Raw genomic sequence first — 21,816 nt, 5'->3', positions numbered from 1 at the left:
GCAACCTCCCAGTGTTGTGAGGTTCCACCAAAGCTGCACAGGGGGAGGCAGCCCTAAGGGGCTGATGACAGCCGGAGCCTTATGAAGGATGCCCTTGCAGGCTCCTGCCTCCAGCTGTCCTGTAAGCAGAGGTTCTTCTGTCCCCCTGATGGTCTCTCCTCAGAAATTTAAACTTTTTGTTTTTCTTAAATTCTCCAAGAAGGATACAGATGGGTGACTCTGAGCATTTTTCCAACACACATGACAGCCAGTTTCATCAGTGAAATAAATTTGATGCTGCAGGTCCAAAGAAAATATATCCCTGAGGAGTACTACTACTACAGAAAGGCTTTAAAAATGGATCATATGTACTACGTGAAGTAGATTGTTGGAACGGATGGACAATAATTCAAAATAAGTATAATATATATCCAGAAGAGTTAAGGTGATATTGATATCACAGCAAAGGGATGTGGTATTACTTTAAAAAACAAGAATAAACATTAAATTTTAAAATGAAACAGGTGGGTTGGGCATGGAGCTCATTGGTAGAGTGCTTGCCTAGCACAGGTGAGGCCCTGGGTTCCAGCCTCAGCACCACACAAAGATAAATAAATAAAATAAAGGTATTGTGTCCATCCACAACTAAAAATACTTTTTAAAACAAAGTAGGTGAAATGAAGATGACAAATGAAGGTGAGATATTGTCAAGATGATTGTATCGAAGAAGCAAATAGTAAACCAGAAGATCTAATTATTAACCCTCACCATGGCAGCAAAAACCTAAAGAGCTGGGGAAAAAATAAAAGAGACGGAAAATGGGAAAAGAAGCACTAAAATAAAGGGAGGGTGGACTGATCACTATTCATATAATTCAAATTCTATGATGAAATTGAAAGAAGCCAGAGAGTGCCAAAGATATATAAGAAAATACCCAAACCTAAACACATTTAGTGCAACTGAAGAAGAGCTATAACAATATAAATTATTAAGTGATTCCTCAAAGAAAATTAAACCATTCTCAAAGGAACAAAAATTAAACAAAATTGAGATTTTACAATAGTGATACTGGAATCAAGAAACAAAGAAATATTGTATTTGGGTTTAAAAAAAACTTTTAACAGTTGGCCCTCTATATCCACAGATTCTGCATCTGGGGTTCAAACAACCTCAGATGGAGAATGTTAGGAAAAATAGTGTCTGTGTCGAACATGAACTTTTTCTTGTTGTTCCCTAAACAATACTATTTACATAGAATTTATATTGTATTATAAATTATAATCCCATCTACAGGATGTTTAAAACATATGGAAAGATGTGGGTGGATTATATACAAATACTTTGCCATTTTATATAAGAGACTTAAGCATCCACAGATTTTGGTATCCACTTGCAAACATAAAGTATGTATAAAATGTAATGTGGAGTGTTAGGAATAATTATAAAACAAACATCAAACTAATCACCACCTAGGTTAAGAAACACTGCTGTTTGTCTATGAAAGACTCAGTAAAAATGTAGTATAATTTATTTTTATATGAATGGAATTATACTTACATATATATTCTGTATTACTTCTTTATATTATGGTTAAAAATTTATCCATGGTTTAAAATAGCTGTAATTTGTTCACTTTTTGCTATATAAAATTTACTATAATATATGTTTCAAGTCTTCTGTTAATGAACAATTAGTTTTTATTTCAGTCTGGACTGTTATGAACAGCATGGCTAAAGAGGACACTGCCATTGTGAACAATGCTGCTATCCTTGTATGTGTATTCTGAGAGGCATGTGTTGGAATTCTTCTAGGTTATATATGTGGAAATATGTATACCCTACAGACTGTACACATTTTAAATATCTAGATAATGTTGAACTGTTTTCCAATGTAGTTCAATAAGTTTGCTCTTTGAGGTCAGGAACAAAAGAATGATCACTACTATTACTATTTATTTTTATTTTTTATTTTTTTTATTTTTTATTGTTGGCTGTTCAAAACATTACATAGTTCTTGATATATCATATTTCACACTTTGATTCAAGTGGGTTATGAGCTCCCATTTTTACCCCATATACAGATTGCAGAATCACATCAGTTACACATCCATTGATTTACATATTGCCATACTAGTGTCTGTTGTATTCTGCTGCCTTTCCTATCCTCTACTATCCCCCCTCCCCTCTCCTCCCCTTCCCTCTTCTCTCTCTGCCCCCTCTACTGACATTCATTTGTCCCCCTTGTATTATTTTTCCCTTTCCCCTCACTTCCTCTTGTATGTACTTTTGTATAACTCTGAGGGTCTCCTTCCATTTACTATTACTATTTATAATCCTATCTTATTAAGAAAATGCTGTTCCATTCTGATTCATGAGTGTTTGTAAGATCTAAAAAAAAAAAAAAAAAAAGGCCTGGTGCAGTGGCGCAGGCCTGTTATCCCAGCTGCTGAGGATGCTGAGACAGGAGGATGACAAGTTCAAAGCCAGCCTCAGCAAAAGTCAGGCGCTAAGTAACTCAGTGAGACCCTGCCTCTAAATAAAATAACAAAATAGGGCTGGGGATGTGGCTCAGTGGTTTAGTGTCCCTGAGTTCAATTCCCTACATCTCCCCCCAAAAAAACCCAAAAAGCTAGGCTTCAAATTTTAATGTGGAAAGATATTTGATTATGATACTAGGTAAGTTTTCTACTCTTTTGTGTCGGTTTTGATAGGTTATATATTTTTCTTTTGAAACGGAATGGCAGACATTTGCATACAAGATCATCTTATGTTTACTTAAATCTGAATCGATTTCAGTTGTTTCAAATTTGATCTTAGTTAATTGGGTCTCCTCTCATTCTTTTTTTCTTATTTTCCTTTCTCTTCTTCCTCCTCTTTTCCTTCTATTCCTTCTCCTTCATGCCCAATCAGAATATGAACCAAGGGCAGGAACATTGACAGAATATCATCAATGCCTGGCATACAGTAGGCATTCCATAAATGTTTATTCAGTGAACTTATTGTTCTCCAAACGTTAAAACTGGGCTGGAAGGGGCCTGGAATATGAGGTAGGTTTGAGGCTTTGTGGGAATAAACCAGGAATCAGGTGGAGAAAGCTTTGCCCAAGGTAATCCAGCACAGGGAATGGCTTCCAAGGCGTCCCAGAGGCTGGACCCCTCCCAGGAGGCCGGGCATTTGCAGAGCTAGAGCGCGGGCCAACGCCTCCTGAGAGGGGTCCAGCCTCTGGGATGCGGGAGTCCACTTAGTAAGGGGAACTTTCTTGAAATCCACGGCGTGGGGATGAGCGCCTGGCCACGGTCACCCACCCACCACAAGCGGCCTGCCCGGCTGGCACCGGGGAAGGCTGTTCACTCTGCTAGAATTTGAAAGTTAAGCGCGGGCGGAAAAGACTAGGTCTCAGTTTCCGGGGACGTTTTAGAGGAACGCACCCGCCCTTCCTCTTCCGGTCCGTCCCCCACAGCTCCCGCGATCCCACGTGTGTTCAGGCTGGAGTATCGGCGTGTGCTGCGGCGGCTGTGGTCGGTGATTGACGGATCTGGAGTGCGGAGGCTCTCCGCGGCCTCCTGGACGTCACCATGGTGGGCCCCCTCCCAGTTTCTTGAGCCCTGTCGGTCTGTTCCCTGGAAGGCTCTGGTGTGGCGCTCGGGGCGGGGGAGGAAGCGAAGGGATTACTTAGTGTGGGGGAGCCCGGAGAGGCGTCCAGGCCCTGCGCACCGGTCAAGTCTTCATAGGCTTTCCTCGCTCTCAGCCTGGTACCCGGCTCCTTCCCGTCGCTTCCCGCTGGGGGAAATCCTGCGCCTTTGTCTTGTAGCTGCTGTGTGTTGGACACGAGTGGACCCGCCACCCCTCTTCTCTGCCCTGAGCTTAGTCGCGTCTCCTAACTTAGCCACCCTTTCCCGCCCCCGGCGCCTGCTCTTCGACCCCACTGCCGTCGCGGCCCAGAAGCTGTTTTGTTTTTATTAAAACTTCAGTAGATATAAATGAATATTCACAAAACACGATTAGGTGTAAAAGTTAACTACATAAGGAACTCTCAGTCACTCATTTTCGCGTTCCTTTCCACGGACCTACAACATTCAGGAACCCCTTAGAAGTAAGGAGCATGTAGATTTTATAATTTTATTTTTTACTTTCTTTACAGCCACTATCTGTGTTTATATTCCCAAACAGTATGTTTTCCACTTGCTGTGTTCCTGAGATTCATTCATAAATAGGAACATGTTTTAAATACATTAATAAATAAAGAACGTATACATTATCCAGTTAGTTTTTAATGAAAGAACAATTTAAAAATTTTATACTAGTGAAAAGTTATATTCTGGCCACAATGTTTTTTTTTTGTCCTTTCTTTGTTCCTTCTTGCCTTTTTTCTGTCAGTCACTTTTGTCTGTCTTGTCTGTTATCCTTTTGCTTTAGATAGTGTGTATTTGTGTAAATCCAGCCTGTTTGCTAACATGTTTATCTATTTCCAATCCTTTATAATTTTTCAGAATGGAACATTAAAGCAATTACATGTCATTGTGTGGTAGCTATGAGGTTGATTAGCATTTGAATTGTTAACTTTGACAATTAGAACTTAATTTTGCCAATATATAGAAATATATTGCCTTGGCATAGACGCAAAAAAAAAAAAAAAAAAAGTGGCATATAAATATATTTTCTTTGGTATATTTCTGGCTCTGCCATTTTTCTTGATAACATCAGTGCTTCTCCTGTCAGTACCAGCTCAGAATGAGGCCTGTGCTTGACACCGGTGATTTTTCAGGAAATTATTTAACTCTGTTAAATTAGGATGGCAGTAGTTTCTACCTCATAGAAATGTTGTGAAAATAAATATAAAGTACTTAGCCCTATACTGGCACTTAGTAAATGTTAGTATTGTTATGAACTTTAGTAATAAAAGTAAATAGTAACAGCACAGCTTTTATTGTTCACTTTTGTTACTTTGTTCATTTATATTCTGACTCTTTCCTAGAGTTGTGCAAATTCATATCTTTTTTTTTTTTTTAAGAGAGAGAGAGAATTTTTTAATATTTGTTTTTTAGTTTTCGGTGGACACAACATCTTTTTTAATTTTTATGTGGTGCTGAGGATTGAACCCAGCACCCTGCGTGTGCCAGATGAGCGTGCTACCTCTTGAGCCACATCCCCAGCCCCAAGTTCATATCTTTTGTAAGATCAAACTAATGTAACTACATGAAGAACCTTTTTCAGTTAAGCCATCCCACTCAGTGTTTCTTTATTCTGTCTAGTTTCTATGGTTTTCTTTATTCTGTTTCTAGTGGTTTTAAGTTTGGTTTGTGCAATGATGCAAAACATTCATTGATATACACTACACCTCTTTCACATAAGCTTGTTATTAAATTTAAGTGTGCTTTTAGGGTTTTTTTCCCTAGCTAGGTTATAAACCACTGAAAAGTGTGACATTATCCTCCATTGATTTATCATATTTATTCCTATAATATCTGGCCATTAAACACTAATGACTGCCTACAAATTCCTTGATAGCAGGAATTGTGTGCTGTAAGGCTCACCCCTGTGAATGTTAGCTGTAACAAAAAATCAGCTTTCTGGTGATGGAAACTTGCTCCCGAAACTTAATAAAAGTAAAAAATATTAATGAATATCAACCTTGTATACCAACCATTTTTCGAATAACATCATATGCACATGGCTTCTTAAAAAAAAAAAGTGGTTGTGAAAGTGTATTTTTTATTACTACCGTAAAGAATTCATATAGATTTATAGATTTAGTAACTTAAAACTACAGATTCATTTTCTTATATTTCTGGAGGTCTGAGGTGCAAAAATGAGTCTCACTATAATCAAGGTGTTGGCAGGTTTATTTTCCTGGCTTGTTTCATTTCCTAGAAGTTATCTACATTTTTTAGCTCCTGGCTCCTTCATTTTCAACACCACGAGCATAGTATCTACAAATCTTCTTCCAGTAAAGATCCATGTCCTCTAACAGTGATCTTCCTGCCTCCTTTTTATAAGACCCTTTAGGATTTTAATGGGCTCACATGGATAATTCAGGATAATCTCCCCATCTCAAGATTCTTAATTGCATCTGCAAAGTATTGCCATGTGTAGTAATCACATTTTCCAAGGAATTCGGACATGGACATGTTTGACATGGGGATGAAGAGGCAGAGCACTATTTGCCTACCATACAAAATAAATTTTCCTCCAACTCTGTTGCCTAATACTCCAGTTGAACTGAGAAACAAGCAGTGTTATCAGCTCTTAGCTATCCATTCAGGTATTTTATATGCATATACCAGTGTGTATGTCCTCTAACCCTTTTTTTATATAAATAGTGTAATAGACACAATCCTATGCCCCTTGCTTTTTTTTTTTTTTTTTTTTTGTCTTAACTTGATTTTAGAGAGCAGTCCATGTTAGTAAATAGATGCTATGATTTGAATGTGTTCCTCAGAAGTTACTGTGTTGGAACCTAGATTGCTCTATGTGGCTGTGTTGGGGGACCTAGGTAGGAGATGTTTGGATCATGGAGCAGAGCCCTCTTTAATAGATCGATGCCTTTTTCACCCAAATGGCTTAGAAATGGGTTGGTTGTCCTCGAGTTAAGCCCCTTTTCTTTCTGGGATGTACTCTTGTTATGTATTCTCTTTCTCCTCTTCTCACTCCCATCATGCTAAGAAGCAGCAGGAGGCCCTCACCAGAAGCAGCTGTCTCATCTTGGATTTCCCATCCTCCAGTACTGTGAGCCTAAATAAGCTTTTTTTCTTTTGTAAATTTTCCATTCTCAGGTGTCCTGTTATGAGAATAGAAATTGAACTAAAGCACTTGGTTTTTAAGCAGCTACTATTCCACTGTTTGCTTTTACTGAAATTTATTTAAACTGATCCCTGATGGAACATTTAAACTGTTCCCATTCCTTTGCTGCTGTAGACACTGTAATACTGCTGCATTGATTATTATTTTTTCCATTTGTACATGTGTAAATATGTCTATAAAATAATTAATAGAAGTAGAATTCCTTGGTCAAAAACTCACTTTTGTCTTGACAAATTGCTCTCTAGAGGACTACCAGTTTATACCCCACTGGTTTGTGAGAGTCCCAGTTTAACCACATGCTCACATATGCAGAGCTAATCATTTTTTATCTTTGTCAGTCTTAATAATTCCAGTTTTTAAATGTTTTAACTTACGTTTATTTTAAATTAAACCACATGTCAATTGAAACATTTAAAAAACATTTTTTTACCCTGTTGTTTGTTTGTTTTGTTTTTTTTTCTAATCTTTTTCTTTTAATCTTGCAGCTTTGTAGTTACGAATTTTAAATTTTTATGTAGTTGGAGTTGTTATGTTCTTTTAGTCTTATGGATTTTATGTAATATTTAAAAAGATCTCATTCTGAAATTTAATCTGCAATTTTTTTTTTCTAGGACTCACATTATTTCATGTTTTGTGCTTATGTATGACCTATGAGGAGCTTAGAATATGGACTGATATACCAAATTTTTAAGAAATTATATGCTTTTTACTTTATTTACATTTTTTGAGTACTTGAAATATTTAACAGTAATATGAAACATGAACTCACAGAAGATGCTCCCTCCTTCCCTTCAAAAAAAGCTCAACTAAGCTTTTGTGATATAGAGAAAGAATTGTTATCAAATGGTATTTATATTGTCTTATTTTACTACATAATATGGACTTTAAAATTTTATTTTGTTTATAATGTCTGTGTTCAGACTCTTGAATTTGGCTTTAGAAGTATTGATTATTTCCTATGGTAAAGTACATTTGGAGTTCCAAAAGTTGATTTACAACTCAAATATCCTAATGCCCAAGAAATTTGGAATTTATTTATCCAGTATGTATTTCTTGATCTAGGTTTTCAGCCTATATTTGTGTTGTAGTCCTGATGGTTGATGAATTGCTTTCAATAAGACAGTGCCTTCATCCTTGCTGTGTAATTTGATTGTCAGTGAAAAAGACAGTGCCTTTTACAGGGACTGGGACACATCTATTATTCACCTAAGTGTGTATAGGTCACCTATTACCCTGCTCATTTTCAGTGCCAGGCCAACATGACAGAAAATTGGTTTCCCCAGGAGCAATTAATTTAAATAGAAATAATCTTTTCAGACTGACTTAGACTTTCACTGCTTTGTAGGTTAACATTTTATTGAGGTTTACCTCAGTTTTTTCCTGTCAAAGCATTTTTAATTTTAATGTACTGAAAAATATGAAAATGCTTTGAAATGCAAATCTTGCGCATATTTCTTTGCCTTGTTATATATTCATATCATGCCTTGAGGAAACCTCATAAATAAATTACTATAAGGAATCCATAAACTACAATGAGTCAGAATATGTGTTTAGTTTTGTGTACTTTCTTTGTGCTAAGTCTTGGAGGTTCTTTAACTGAAAAACTTTGAGGACATTTTCATACTCAGAAGAGTATCAAACTTTTTTTCTAATGAAAGTTTTTGACTCTTCAAAGGAAATTTTTTGTGAACTTACAAATATCAATGAAACCTTCCTAACTATATTAGTTGTTAAGTCATAACAGTTTCATAGAGTTTATCTTTTTTCCTTAAGATTTGTGACCCTTTTCACTGTTTTAAAATAAAGCATTTTATTGATTATGATGTATATGAGATGAAGATTTTTTTTTCAAACAGTGCTTGTTTTATTTTTTTTTCATGTTAGTTACTATCTTCTGTGTACAGAAGTTATTCAAAAATTTAGTGGCTTAAAATAATATTTGTAGCTGGGCATGGTGGTGCATGCCTGTATTTCAGGCAGCCTCAGTGACTTACGCCCTAAGCAATTTAGCAAGATGCTGTCTGAAATAAAAAATGAAAAGGATTGGGGTTGTGACTCAGTGGTTAAGTGCCCCTTAATTCAATCCCAATACTTTTTTTTTTTTTTTTTTTTTTTAAATCTCACAGTTCTTGTGGGTGGGAAGTAATCGGATATGGCCTTCCTGGATCCTGTGCTTTAAGGTTTCTCATGGTCAATCCCTTGGGGCTGTGGGACATAACTAGGGAGGATGCACTTCAAAGCTCACTAACATGGTTCTTGGTAGGGTTCAGCCCCTCCTGCATTGTTGGACTCAGTTCTATTCTGGCTGTTGGCCTGAGGCCTTTATCAGTTATGCCATGTAGGCCTGTCCATAGGGCAGCTTACTCTATGACACCTGGTTTCCATGAGAGAAAGCCAAGTGAGAAGACAGAAGCCAGAGTCCTTTCATACCCTAATCTTGGAATTGACATTTACCAAATGCTGTTCTTAAAGTGAGTCACTAGGTCCAGCCCACACTCAAAGGGAGGGAATTATATAAGGACATGAATATCAGGAAGTGGGTTTCTTTGAAGATCATCTTAGAGGCAGCCTACCACATGTTCCAAATTTTTATTTGATTCATGTTTGGTAGGTAGACTTTATGCTTGAAAAAACTGTTATCAAAAAAAAAAAAGAAAAATTGTTATCACACCTCCCCTTCTCTGTTCTACTCCCCAGATGTGAAGAGAACATATGTGCAAAATAGTATATCTTCTATGGGTTTTTGATGATTTTACTCTTATTTACCTGTGCCTATAGCCAACGTCCAGTTATACCCTGTGTTTCAGACTTGCACATATCTTCTCTGGTGAAAGTTTTCAAGAAATGAGAACATTCAGTGCCTGTTTGTTAGAAGAATGAATACAGGTGTGAATGAGGAATTAATTTTCATTTTAAATAATCCTGCCAAGGGAATTTTAAAAGAAAGTGATTTTAAGCTGCGTCTTATCAAAGGACAACGAAGGGAATGGATTTTGTAGGTAACAAGAAATGCAGTCTCAAGAAGTTATAATATTCATGGTATGTTCTGGAATGGTGAAAAGTTCAGTAAGAATGGGGAAAAAGATCTTTTGTGAAGGAGTGTGGTTAATGCTGGAGAAGCAGGTTGAGGATAAATTGTTTTCCATGCTAAAGATTTAGGACCAAACTATGAGCCAGTGGAGCTCTTTAAGCAAAGAATGAGAATTTTACTAGATTAATGTTTTAGAAAGAGGAGTTCTGTGACTTCTTTGAAAAGGGACTGGCAGGAAGACCCTAAAGAGCATCCTAATCATGAAAGTTCATGAGAGTTGAACTAAGGCAATTGACAGTAATTCTGAAAGAAGATTCTAAAGATTCTTGGCATTTTGTTAAGAGACCTTCAGTTGTTTGAGACCTTCAGTTGTCTCCTAATATATTTTTTTTTCTATAGTAGTAGATTTGTTTGTCAAGAATTAAATAATATAGTAATTTCCTCTCTATATATAAACACTGTGACTAAGTTTTGATCATTAGGATGTTAACAAAACAATCTGCAACTTCCCAAATCATGCTCTTACAGGAAAAGAGTTTGAATTCTGAATTTTCTTTCTAAATTCTCACTGGCTGCAGAGTAGACTTGGCATTAAGCCATCTTAGACAATGTAGGAAGTTATAACCTAAGTCTAGATCTCTGAGGGCTTTTGGGGGCAAAGCCTCCAGCACCTGCTTTTAACAGGGAGAACTAAACTTTGTTGGGGTTAAGATATTATTATTTTGGGTTTCTATTATAGAGAGCCAAACCTGATTCCTTAATTATATTGGTAGGATAAGACTTAGGATTTTATACTAATGATAACAGACATATAGTTTGGAGGACCGAATGAATTGGAACCTAGTTAACTGGTATGAGGCTTGAGTGAGAAAATAATTTTGGATTTGCTGATTTTGAGAGGGAAAATATTTGGATGTACTGATTTTGAGATAGCTTCTATTATTTATTAATAATAATCTGCAAGACCATAAGGCCAGCTTTGATTTTGCTTGATTCACTGCCCACTCTCTTCCATGTGCAACTTCTACAAACTCTCACAAATATTCTGTGTTCCTCTACCCCTAGTCATTCTGTAACACAGATCTCCAGGCCTGAATCTTCTTGCTATCTGTATTCTCTGTACATATTTTTTCAGATGGAATGATTGAAAAGAAGAGTTTACTGCCCTGTTCATGCCTTTTTAATTGTCTTACATGGTTAGAACATATCATATCTGTTATCCCAGAAACAGACTGCTAGAATGATTATGTTTCTGACTCACTGTATTTCTATTACATTATTGTTAAAATTAATTTTACCAAAGAATTGACTAGAGTCAATGTAACTGAGTATACATGCCATGTGTTCCTACATTTTAGCCTAAAGTACCAAAGGGAAGAAGTACAGGACGGGAAAAAAAAGTCATCCATCCGTATAGTAGAAAAGCAGCTCAAATTACGAGAGAGGCCCACAAACAAGATAAGAAAGAAAAGTGAGTATCTTTTCATTATTTGTGTCCAAATTGTTCTATGTACAGTAGTATACTTTAATATCTAAAGGTCTCTTGAATGAGTTAAATATTTAGAGTATCAATAGTAGGAGGTATATGTTACCTACACGGTTTCTGAAAAGAAATGAACCTTTTATGTCACAATTCTTTTCAGATTTATGAAAAGTAATCACCTTGTTTTGAATTTTTTGAAATTTAAAAGATATTGCAGTAGTGCATTTTTTTTTTTTTTAGGAAGTAAAATCACATTTTATTTATTTATTTTTTTTAACATTTTTATTTTTTATTTTTTATTGTTGGTTGTTCAAAACATTACATAGTTCTTGACATATCATATTTCACACTTTGATTCAAGTGGGTTATGAACTCCCATTTTCACCCCGTATACAGATTGCAGAATCATATCAGTTACACATCCATTGATTTACATGTTGCCATACTAGTGTCTGTTCTGCTGCCTTTCCTATCCTCTACTATCCCCCCTCCCCTCCCCTCCCCTCCCCTCTTCTCTCTCTACCCCCTCTACTGTCATTCATTTCTCCTCCTTGTATTATTTTTCCCTTTCCCCTCACTTCCTCTTGTATGTAATTTTGTATACCCCTGAGGGTCTCCTTCCATTTCCATGCAATTTCCCTTTTCTATCCCTTTCCCTCCCACCTCTCATCCCTGTTTAATGTTAATCTTCTTCTCATGCTCTTCGTCCCTACTCTGTTCTCAGTTACTCTCCTTATATCAAAGAAGACATTTGGCATTTGTTTTTTAGGGATTGGCTAGCTTCACTTAGCATAATCTGCTCTAATGCCATCCATTTCCCTGCAAATTCTATGATTTTGTCATTTTTTAATGCAGAGTAATACTCCATTGTGTATAAATGCCACATTTTTTTTATCCATTCATCTATTGAAGGGCATCTAGGTTGGTTCCACAGTCTAGCTATTGTGAATTGTGCTGCTATGAACATCGATGTAGCAGTGTCCCTGTAGCATGCTCTTTTTAGGTCTTTAGGGAATAGACTGAGAAGGGGAATAGCTGGGTCAAATGGTGGTTCCATTCCCAGCTTTCCAAGAAATCTCCATACTGCTTTCCAAATTGGCTGCACCAATTTGCAGTCCCACCAGCAATGTACATGTGTACCCTTTTCCCCACATCCTCGCCAGCACTTGTTGCTGTTTGACTTCATAATGGCTGCCAATCTTGCTGGAGTGAGATGGTGATCTTGGTGGCAGCACTTTGATCTTTTGGAGTGTTCATTACTGTTTTGTGCATAAGTATTCTGCTTGTCACAAAACCCACCTGAACATCCATAATCCACTCAAATTTTCATTTATATTTTCAAAACTGATTCTGTAAGCTTTCTTTAGTTGTTGAAGAGCTAAAACAAAGTTTCTAAGAACTTTTTCCAGTAAGTTAAATAGAAGCATAGCATTCCATGTTTCTGTGTTAAAATTAATGTTTTCAGGTGTCAAAAAATTTTTCTTTGGATAGCTTTCTTGTTAGTTTTTGCAAATTTAAAAATTTGCTTTGTAAAATTTTTAACAAATATTTCTTTCCTTCCAAGGTTGAAGAATGAAAAGGCTTTACGTCTCAATCTTATTGGTAAATAAGATTACTTAAAATTAAATTACTTAAAATTCTGGCTATCGTGAATGTTTATCTTGTACTCTTTTTTTTTTTAATCTCCTAGTATTATACTGATTTTATCAGTCTTTTTAAAATGAGACTTGAGTGAAACAAAACAAAATGAAGCAAATCATTAAATATTTAGAATAAACAATGTTTGTGATTCACCCAAAACTAGTTTGTGCTTATCTGTTGACTTATTTTAGAATTTTTGTTGTTTATCTTGCTGTTTGTTTATTTATTTTTAATAAAGCTTTATAGTTATAGAGAGTAGTTGGGTTTATCCCAACAAACTCATACATGCATGGAAATCAATTTTAGTTCATGATCCCTCTCTTTGCCCTTGCCTTTTCTTTCCTATCCTCCCTCACCTCTCCCATTCTCCTTCCTCTGTTGTATTAGACTTCCTTTAACTTGCCTATTTATTTATATTTGATTGATTCTTTTTACTTATGCATAAAGGTGAAATATCCTGTGGTATATTTATGTATGCACGTATCATGATTTTTTTTTTAAAGAATTGATTCTGCATTGTCTCTCCTTACCCATCCCTCCACTCTACCTCTTGATCTTTTTCTTATGTATTACTAATCTTTTCTTTATCTTTGTTATCCTATCCTTCCCTCCTCCTTTCCTTTATTTTACTTTAGCTTCCACACATGAGAGAAAACATTTGACTTTTGAGTTTTTGAGTTTGGCTTATTTTACTTAGTATGATATTCTTCATTTTTATCCATTTACCAGCAAATGCCATAATTTCATTCTTTTTTGTGACTGAGTAGAACTCCATTTTTTTAAATAAATATGATTCACAGTTTCTTAATCCATTTGTCTATCAATGAGCATCTGGAATGATTCCATTATTTAGTTATTGTGAATTTGCTATAAACAATCTGGCTGTGTCACTGTAGTATGCTGATTTTATATCTTTTGGGAAAATACCAAGGAGTGGGATAGTTGGGTCATTTGGTGGTTCCATACCTAGTTTTCTGAGTAATCTCCATACTGCTTTTTGCTTTTTAAATACTTAGAACTTCATAATCTATTAAATCTGCCTGCCTACCTGCCTGTCTTTCTGTGTGGCTTTCTGCCTGCTTGCCTTCTTTTCTGGTTTAATTTGTTTTGCGCCCACACAGAGCTTTATATTTAGTATTAAAATACATTTTGGTTCTCTTTGAAGCACATTGATGTTGAGAATATAATAAACCTCTTTGCTTAAATGATGACTTGTCATGCTAAAAAACTATGTTGTTATTTTTAATTTATAGGTGAAAAACTGCAGTGGTTTCAAAGTCATCTGGATCCCAAAAAATTGGGGTATTCAAAGAAAGATGCTTGTGAATTAGTTGAAAGGTAAACACTGAGCATATTATAAGCAAAGGGACAGAATAGGAGATTCTTTAACCTTATTCTTAGAGACAGAGCTCTGACCTGGGATTGTAGATAAGCAAATAGATGTTGTTATCAGAAAGACTTTAGATTTGTATCCTAGCTTGGCCCCTTTAGTAGGTTTGTAGTCTTTCTGGGCCTCAGAGTAATAGTCAGCCCTATTTCTTAGGATATTAGAGGTGTCATCTACCTTGGCACTCACAGATGGGAATTAATAGACCATCGTAAGGTGGTTTGAAAGGCTTCTAGCTCAAGAGGATAATATCTAAAAAGCCCAGAGGTGACAGCAAAGATGACACATGCAGTGACCTGCCAGACATTTTAACACTGAATGAAGTAAGAAGTTTAAGGAGGGAAGTGTGGTTGTTGTAATAAGTAACAACTGTCTTAGGAGAGACCTCATGTGTCCTAAGAGTTTGGACCTTATTTAAGAGCATTAGGAGGCATGGAGAGCTTTTACAGAAAGCACCTGAACTAAATTTCAGGAGGGTCACAGTTGTGAGAATAAGGTAATACAGAGAAGGACACGTGGCTTTGGTCAGGATGTAGGTAATCCAGTCAAAAGATGATAGTGGTGTCTGACTGGTATGATAAAGAGAAATGAAAAGATTCCAGAGATATGAAGAATGTGGAAATCTTAGTCTTTAGTGAAAACTTATATGTAGAATGAAAGGGAAAGAGGAGCCAAGCAGAAGGCCTGCATACTTTCCTTGGACAGCTATATGAATGATCATAACTGTTCCCTGAAGTAGGGAGCCCAAGAGATGAAGCAGGTAGTGGGTGATGGGCAGGGACAGGGTGATGACAAGTTTGGGGTTTTAAAAGTGAAGCTACTAGGGGACATCTAAATAGACCTGGACAATAGGTAGTTGAATATGAGAGGCCTTAGTTCAACAGATAATAGGCTGTGATTTGGTTGATGAAGTGAAGGATATGGTCAAGTTATCCAGGGAAAAGTTTAAAAGGTTTGAGAACATGAGGAACTCTGAGGAATGTAAAAATGTAAAGGACATCTGAAAGCTAGAGGTTAAGTTTTAAATGAACTAATATGAGCCCAAATAAACAGACTTTTTAAAAATTCACATCATTTTTATATTTTTATAGGTATTTAAATAGATTTAGCAGTGAGCTGGAGCAGATAGAGTTACATAACAGCATCAAGGACAGGCAGGGAAGGCGGCACTTTTCCCGGGAAACAGTTATCAAGCAGACGATGGAGCGGGAGAGACAGCAGTATGAAGGATATGGCCTTGGTGTGTGCTCTGTGCTTTTTCTTTCTAAAATAATAATGGTATCAGATTGGTAATTTATTTCAAAGGTTGAATTTTATTTTTTCTATTGATTTAGTTTGATTTCCTTTTCTATGTGTATAGAATAATCTTTGGGTTTATTTTCCCCTGTATTCCCAACAAAACTCAATTGTGTGACAGTGACATACTGTCTTTCTAGTGTGATCATAGTGTTTTTCTTTCCTTTTCAGTGTGTACCTAATTTGTTTTGTTATAGGGGTGCTACTAGTCCATCTCCAGCTGTATCTAATTGGAATAGATACTATGTTCTTTTCATCTTCCAATTCTTGTTCCATCTAGCTCCACATTTAATCATCCTTGAACAACTTTAGAAATCAAAATTTGTTTCTTTGAATTGTATCCTGTCTAGTTAATTCATAAAGATCAGTATGTTATTACTTTGGTAACACTGTGGTCAGAAAATCACTTAGTAGAAGAAGATGCTAAGACTTGCAAAGCCACAAATTGGTGATTACCCAAAGGCTGCATGGCCGGAAAATAGTATTTAATTAGCTTATTAATTGTCATTTTTAAGTAGAGGGGGAATAATAGCTGATGATTTCAACTGGATAAATACAGATTTCTGACTTCTTTTTAAAAAAACAGATAATCTGGCAGCATCATCTGTGGGAGTAGATTAGCAGCTATCTCTCCTGGACCTTGGCATATATTTAAAAGTTTGCTGTGGCCCTCACCCTTACTTCGTAGGTCTTACCTGGTCCCACTAAGCATTTGTGTTACAAGGCTTTACTTGGAAGGTATATTAAGTGAAATATTTAATAGCAAAATTAAGTTTTTAAGTTTTCATGAAAACATAGGATCCTAAGCAAATTGTTCTGTGGGTAATACTAGAAACTCTGCAGTGGGTGGCAGTCCTGTTTCATTCCTGAAAATTGAGTTTTATAACTGAAAAAGCAACAGAATTGCTGTAGAACTAGATAGAGCCAGACTTAAGTCCTTATAGCCAACTGTATAACAGCAGTCAAGTTATTTAACATGTTGTTAAGCCTCAAGTTAAAAATAGAACAGATAGTATTACCAACTTCCTAGGTTGTTCCAAAGTTAAGTAAGATTTAATTAATGAAAGTGACTGACATAGTACTTAATAAAAGAGAGGGTAGCAGAGAGCTTCAGATAGTCCTGTCTTTTTTTTTTTTTTAACTTAAGTAGTTACCTTCTAAGACCATAGAATTGGACTCCATTTCCTTGTTTTTAATTTTCTTTTTTTAAAATTTCATTTATTTATTTAACTATACTGGGAATTGAGCCCAGTTTTGCTCTAACATTGAACTACATCCATAGCTTGTTTGTATTTTATTTTTTTAATTTGAGACAGCCATACCAAGTTGCTGAGACTATCCTTGAACTTGCCATTCTCCTGCCTCAGCCTATCAAGTCTCTGGGATTACATACGTACTCCACTATAACTGGCTTTTTTGGAATCTATTTTAACTTGACTTTGTCCCTACCACACAACCAAAAGTACCAGCAACTGATGACCTTCAGGTTGCTAAGACAAAATAGTTGTTGCACTGGACTTATATCAGCATTTGATGCAAAACAAAACTTATTTTTTTTTGCATACTTTTTATCTGGTATAGAAGACCCTGAGCTTTTCTATTTCTCCCTAGGTGACTGGTCATGACTTTGCTAAGCTGAATCTCTTCATCCTAACCAACTAAAAGTTTCTTCATATCCAACTTACTTCTCGTTTCTATATACCCCATTTTTTAGTTAATCTCGTTTAGATCCATGAGTTTAAATCCCATCTAAATGCTGATAACTTCGATATACATATGGTCAACCCTATCTTGTCCCCAGATCTATCAAACTTGGATATTTCAAACTCTCTACTTGAAGGTCTTACAGGAATCTCAAAAAATGACATTAGAAAGCAAAAGCCTGCTTTTCTCCTAAAACTTATGCCTCCTACAAGTTCCACATTTTAATCATTGGTATCACCACTTGCCCAATTGCTCAGATTAGAAACTCTGAAGTCCATTTTCACAGTTCATATCCAACCCATTAGCAGAATATATTTTTAATCTTACGGCTTTTGCCTGTACTACCACCATCTCCCTAGTTCAAACTGCCTTTATCTCCACTGTATAATTATTTACTCCCTTTTGGTCTCTGCTGCTAATCATTCCCCTTATAGTCTGTTCAATATGTGGCAGCTTGATTAATTAGCAGGAATTAGCAGAGTCCATCCAAGTAAAACAAATCCTGGTGATAGCGACAGTGCTAGAGCTTAGATCCAGTGCTCTTCTGACTATACCCCGTGCTTCTTCCAGAATCAGGGAGCATAGCTGGTGAAAGAAGCCTTGTGAATTCTGACTAGTTTGCAAGTGTGTAGAAACATGTGGACAGATTGTCTCCAGAAGTCTGTTTCATAAATTTTGAGAAGACCAAATATGAACACCTTTTCTCCCTTTGCTCCCTGGTAATGTAACTGTTTCTGACTCATTTTATTAGGATCCTGTTTTTTAAAAATTAATTTACACCTAACACCTAGTCCCTCATCCTCTTTACTTTCTGAAAATGTTATAAAAGACAATGTACAGTTGTATCAAACATTTTGGTTTTTATCTTTCTGTTAATTGATACTGCATTTATTTAATATTTTATTACATTGGCTAGATGGGCATTTCAGCAATAAGAGTGAATATGTATTAATTTATGATAGCTTTATAATCATGGTAAAGAACTTCCACACATCTAGTTTTTATTAAAAATGGATTTAAGTTTTATTGACCTTTTTTGAGCATCTATTGGTTATAGCTTTTCAAACTGTTTTTTATTTTAAATGATGTCCTATTTTAATACTAAATAGTCTTTGCTTTCCTTAGAGAAACTCTACCATGTCATGATTAAGTATGTACTTGAAAAAATTATACTTTTCACCAAGAAAAAAATATAAAACATTTCAGCATATTGTTCATAATAGTTTAGTTTAATTTCATAAATTATGTGTTAGGATCTATTACTTAATATTATTCTTCTTAAATCACCTTAAACTAAACTATACTTGCCAGACTTTTTAAGTTAATTATAACAGCGTTTTAAAATTGTGTTTTCCTTTGGATATTCTTGGTATCAATTATTATTTGTTGCATTTGATATAATAAATGAAAAAACTAAAAAATGATGTAATTAAGAGAGAAAATGTCTAATGGCTATAAATTGTTTACTTTTCCAGAGATCCCAGACATTTTAAATGCAAGCAATCTGAAAATTTTTAGGTGAGTGTCTCTTTTATTGTTCCCTGGAAGCTGTATGTAAAATACATGCGACATAACTTCTTCCTTTTCAATTCTAGACATTAGCAATAAAAAAATCATATTTCTTTTTATTAATATTTTCTGTATTTTGTATTTATTTGAAATGTGATATATGCTAAAGTGATAATGACTTTTTCATAATAATTTAATACTTGATGGCTCAGAGTCAGATTCTGAAACTATTTTACCACCTTCTTTTGGAGAGAAGATAGATACTTAATAGAAAATGATGCCAGAGGTCTTTCTAATTGTACCCCTTGTGGTAACCAGGGAGAGTGCTAAGTAGGGTTTTAAGTTTTTAATTCTCAAACAGATTCTCTGTCTTTTGAAAATGCTGTTGATTAATCATTTTGATCTTGATTAGCTTAGATTGATGGGCCTGAAATTTTTTGTTAATTGAAATGGATAAATTTAAATCCAGGCAAAATCAAATCTAAAATATGCTCCTTATTTCTGAAACAATGTTTGTTCTGCTTCTTTCAAAGAAAATCATAAATGAAAGAAGAGATGAACATAGTTTGTTAGCATTGCTGGTAGAGTTCAGTTCTTGAAACAGTCCTCATATTGCTCCTAAAGTAATTGAACATAGAATTGTCATAGAAATTACTGAGGTTGAAAAATAGAAAGGTTTCTTTTTTTTTTTTTTTTTACATTCTGCTTTAGCACTATTTTTTTAACCTTTATTATTTATTTATTTATAGGAGTGCTGAGAATCAAACCCAGTTCCTCACACATGCTAGTTAAGCTTTCTACCACTGAGCCACAACCTCAGCCCTGAAAATTTTCTCTTAATAACAGTTATTTGATTACTGATTGTTAACTGTAATATATCACATGAAAAGAAAAACCTATATGGTGTCTATTTGAGAGAGTTGCCAGGGATGACATAGTTTCTGCTTTTGAGATCTTAAGTCGTGTAGCCTGAGGAAGGTTGGTGGGAAAGTTAGTTTAAGGTGAATAAAGGAATGGAATAGAGCCTTCTTGTAACTTCTAATATTTTGCTGTTTGCTTTTGGTGTTTTGAATATGTGGGATTCCCTAGGCAGGCGTTGCTACTATAGATGAATGAGAAAATGGAAAAGGCAAGCCTCGTTTCTTGTATGTTGTTTTTTTCCTTGTTCATTTATATTGGTTCTTCCTAGTATACTTGAAATCTGTTGTAAATTTATACACTTTTTTCAGTTATTTTCTGGGTTTTTGAAAATTGACTGTCTCCTTTTCACTTCAACTTCTGCCAACACTCTATATTCTTTCTTTTGTCTAGGGAATGGGATTTTGATCTGAAGAAATTGCCAAACATTAAAATGAGAAAACTCTGTGCTAATGATGCAGTTCCTAAGAAGAGGAAGAGGAAAACTATTTTAACTATAGACAAAAATTTAGAGGAATTGGAACTAAAAGGTGAATCAAATGACTCAGATGAAGAAATGACTCCAGTAGCCTGATTGTCTTGAGTTGAAAATAATTTGAGAGCTTCAAATTACACACACATTAATTATGTAAATAATTATCTAGACATAAGAATTTGCTATTGAACTCATTTTTTTTATAATGAGAGTCCTATTTGCAGTTTAAAATATGGTGTTATGATTTTTATTTAAAAATGAAGGTTGCATTTCATTTATATTAAGTTGCTAAAATAGATAAAAGTTGTATTAATCTGTTTTTAGTTGCTATAATGAAATACTCAAGGTTAGGTTACTTATTAAGAAAATACATTTATTTAGCTCATGATTTTGGAGGCTGAAAGTCCACAAGTACTGGCTCTGGTAAGGGCCTCTGGCTATGTCACTTCACAGTGGATGACATCACAATCCATGCAGGAGGGTGTGACAGAAGGTAGTGAGACAGAACACCAGAGAATGGGGAGGGGCCAGTAATGACTTCTCACTAGGCCCATCTCTTAAAGGTACTACCACCACCTCTTAACATTGCCACACTAGGCACCACGCTTCTATTATGTGAGCTCTTGAGGGAGACATCCAAAAGTGATCTTTTAAAGACATTTAATCCGAACTTTGTGCAGAGGAAAAGTACTGTGTGAGGACAAAATGTGTTTTGAATTTTTTTCCTTATGTGGATTTAGGATTGCCTAATCTCCCAAATGGGGTGAATGTTCAGTAATCTGTTTTCCAAGAGATTCCTGTGGACATTTCTTAAGTTATGATAATAACAAAATTGTGTTAAACCAATTCTTCTCTTAAACATTAAACCTATTTTTTTTCCTTACAAATAGGGAAGAATTTGATAGTGAAGTCATATTCACCAATAGATTATACATTATCATTTATTTTTTTCTGAGCCAGAGGTAAAGGTTAGAAACAGAAGAGTCTGTCTCTGTGGTTATATTGATCCCTACACTTAATCTGTTATCTTTTGACAAAGAGAATAAATGATTCAGGCTTGCTCCTTTTCATTATATATTATTTTTTGCTTTCTCATTGTGAAAAGTGATGTTTCTAAAAGGTTAAATTGACGTATAAGAGTATTTCAAGTGACATGAAAAACATGGACATATTAGAATTTAGTTATAACAATTGTTAAACATAAGTATCCTTTAGTGTACTTTTTAAAGGATGTGATATAAATATATTTATTTTCAAGAAAAGGAAAACAGTGTATGTGGTTAACTTAATATCAACTGTCTTATTAGCAGTTTATATGAAGTGTTATAACTTTTTTACTTCTGAAAATTAAAAATAAAATTTAATTCAAAAATGTCACCTTAAAATTCGAATTATTTTTTAGTATGTAATTGATGTCGATTAATTTCAGTAATCTTCATGAAAATGATTTGTGATTATAATTTTTGGAAATTTTCTTTCTTTTTTTTTTTTTTGGTTCATGTACAGTCTCAAAATATTTGTGAAAACTTAGTCATGAACTGCAGTGAATAGTTTAAAAACTATTTAAAAGTCCACTCTGTTAGAATAAGAATC

At 35.1% G+C, this 21,816-nt stretch overlaps 1 protein-coding gene across 1 annotated transcript; it reads left to right on the top strand.

Moving 5' to 3' along the window:
• The first annotated feature begins 3,423 nt into the window (after window positions 1–3,423).
• Window positions 3,424–21,565, top strand: Tma16 (translation machinery associated 16 homolog). Its single transcript, XM_027927134.2, has 7 exons — window positions 3,424–3,556; window positions 11,169–11,281; window positions 12,858–12,895; window positions 14,188–14,272; window positions 15,413–15,561; window positions 18,797–18,839; window positions 20,142–21,565. Exons 1-7 carry the CDS (start codon window positions 3,554–3,556, stop codon window positions 20,320–20,322), a joined length of 612 nt encoding a protein of 203 aa, XP_027782935.1. The 5' UTR covers window positions 3,424–3,553; the 3' UTR covers window positions 20,323–21,565.
• Window positions 21,566–21,816: the final 251 nt, after the last annotated feature.

This window comes from Marmota flaviventris, chromosome 3 (assembly GCF_047511675.1).
Source record: "Marmota flaviventris isolate mMarFla1 chromosome 3, mMarFla1.hap1, whole genome shotgun sequence".
NCBI lineage: Eukaryota > Metazoa > Chordata > Mammalia > Rodentia > Sciuridae > Marmota > Marmota flaviventris.
This window is presented reverse-complemented; position numbering and strand designations above follow the sequence as displayed.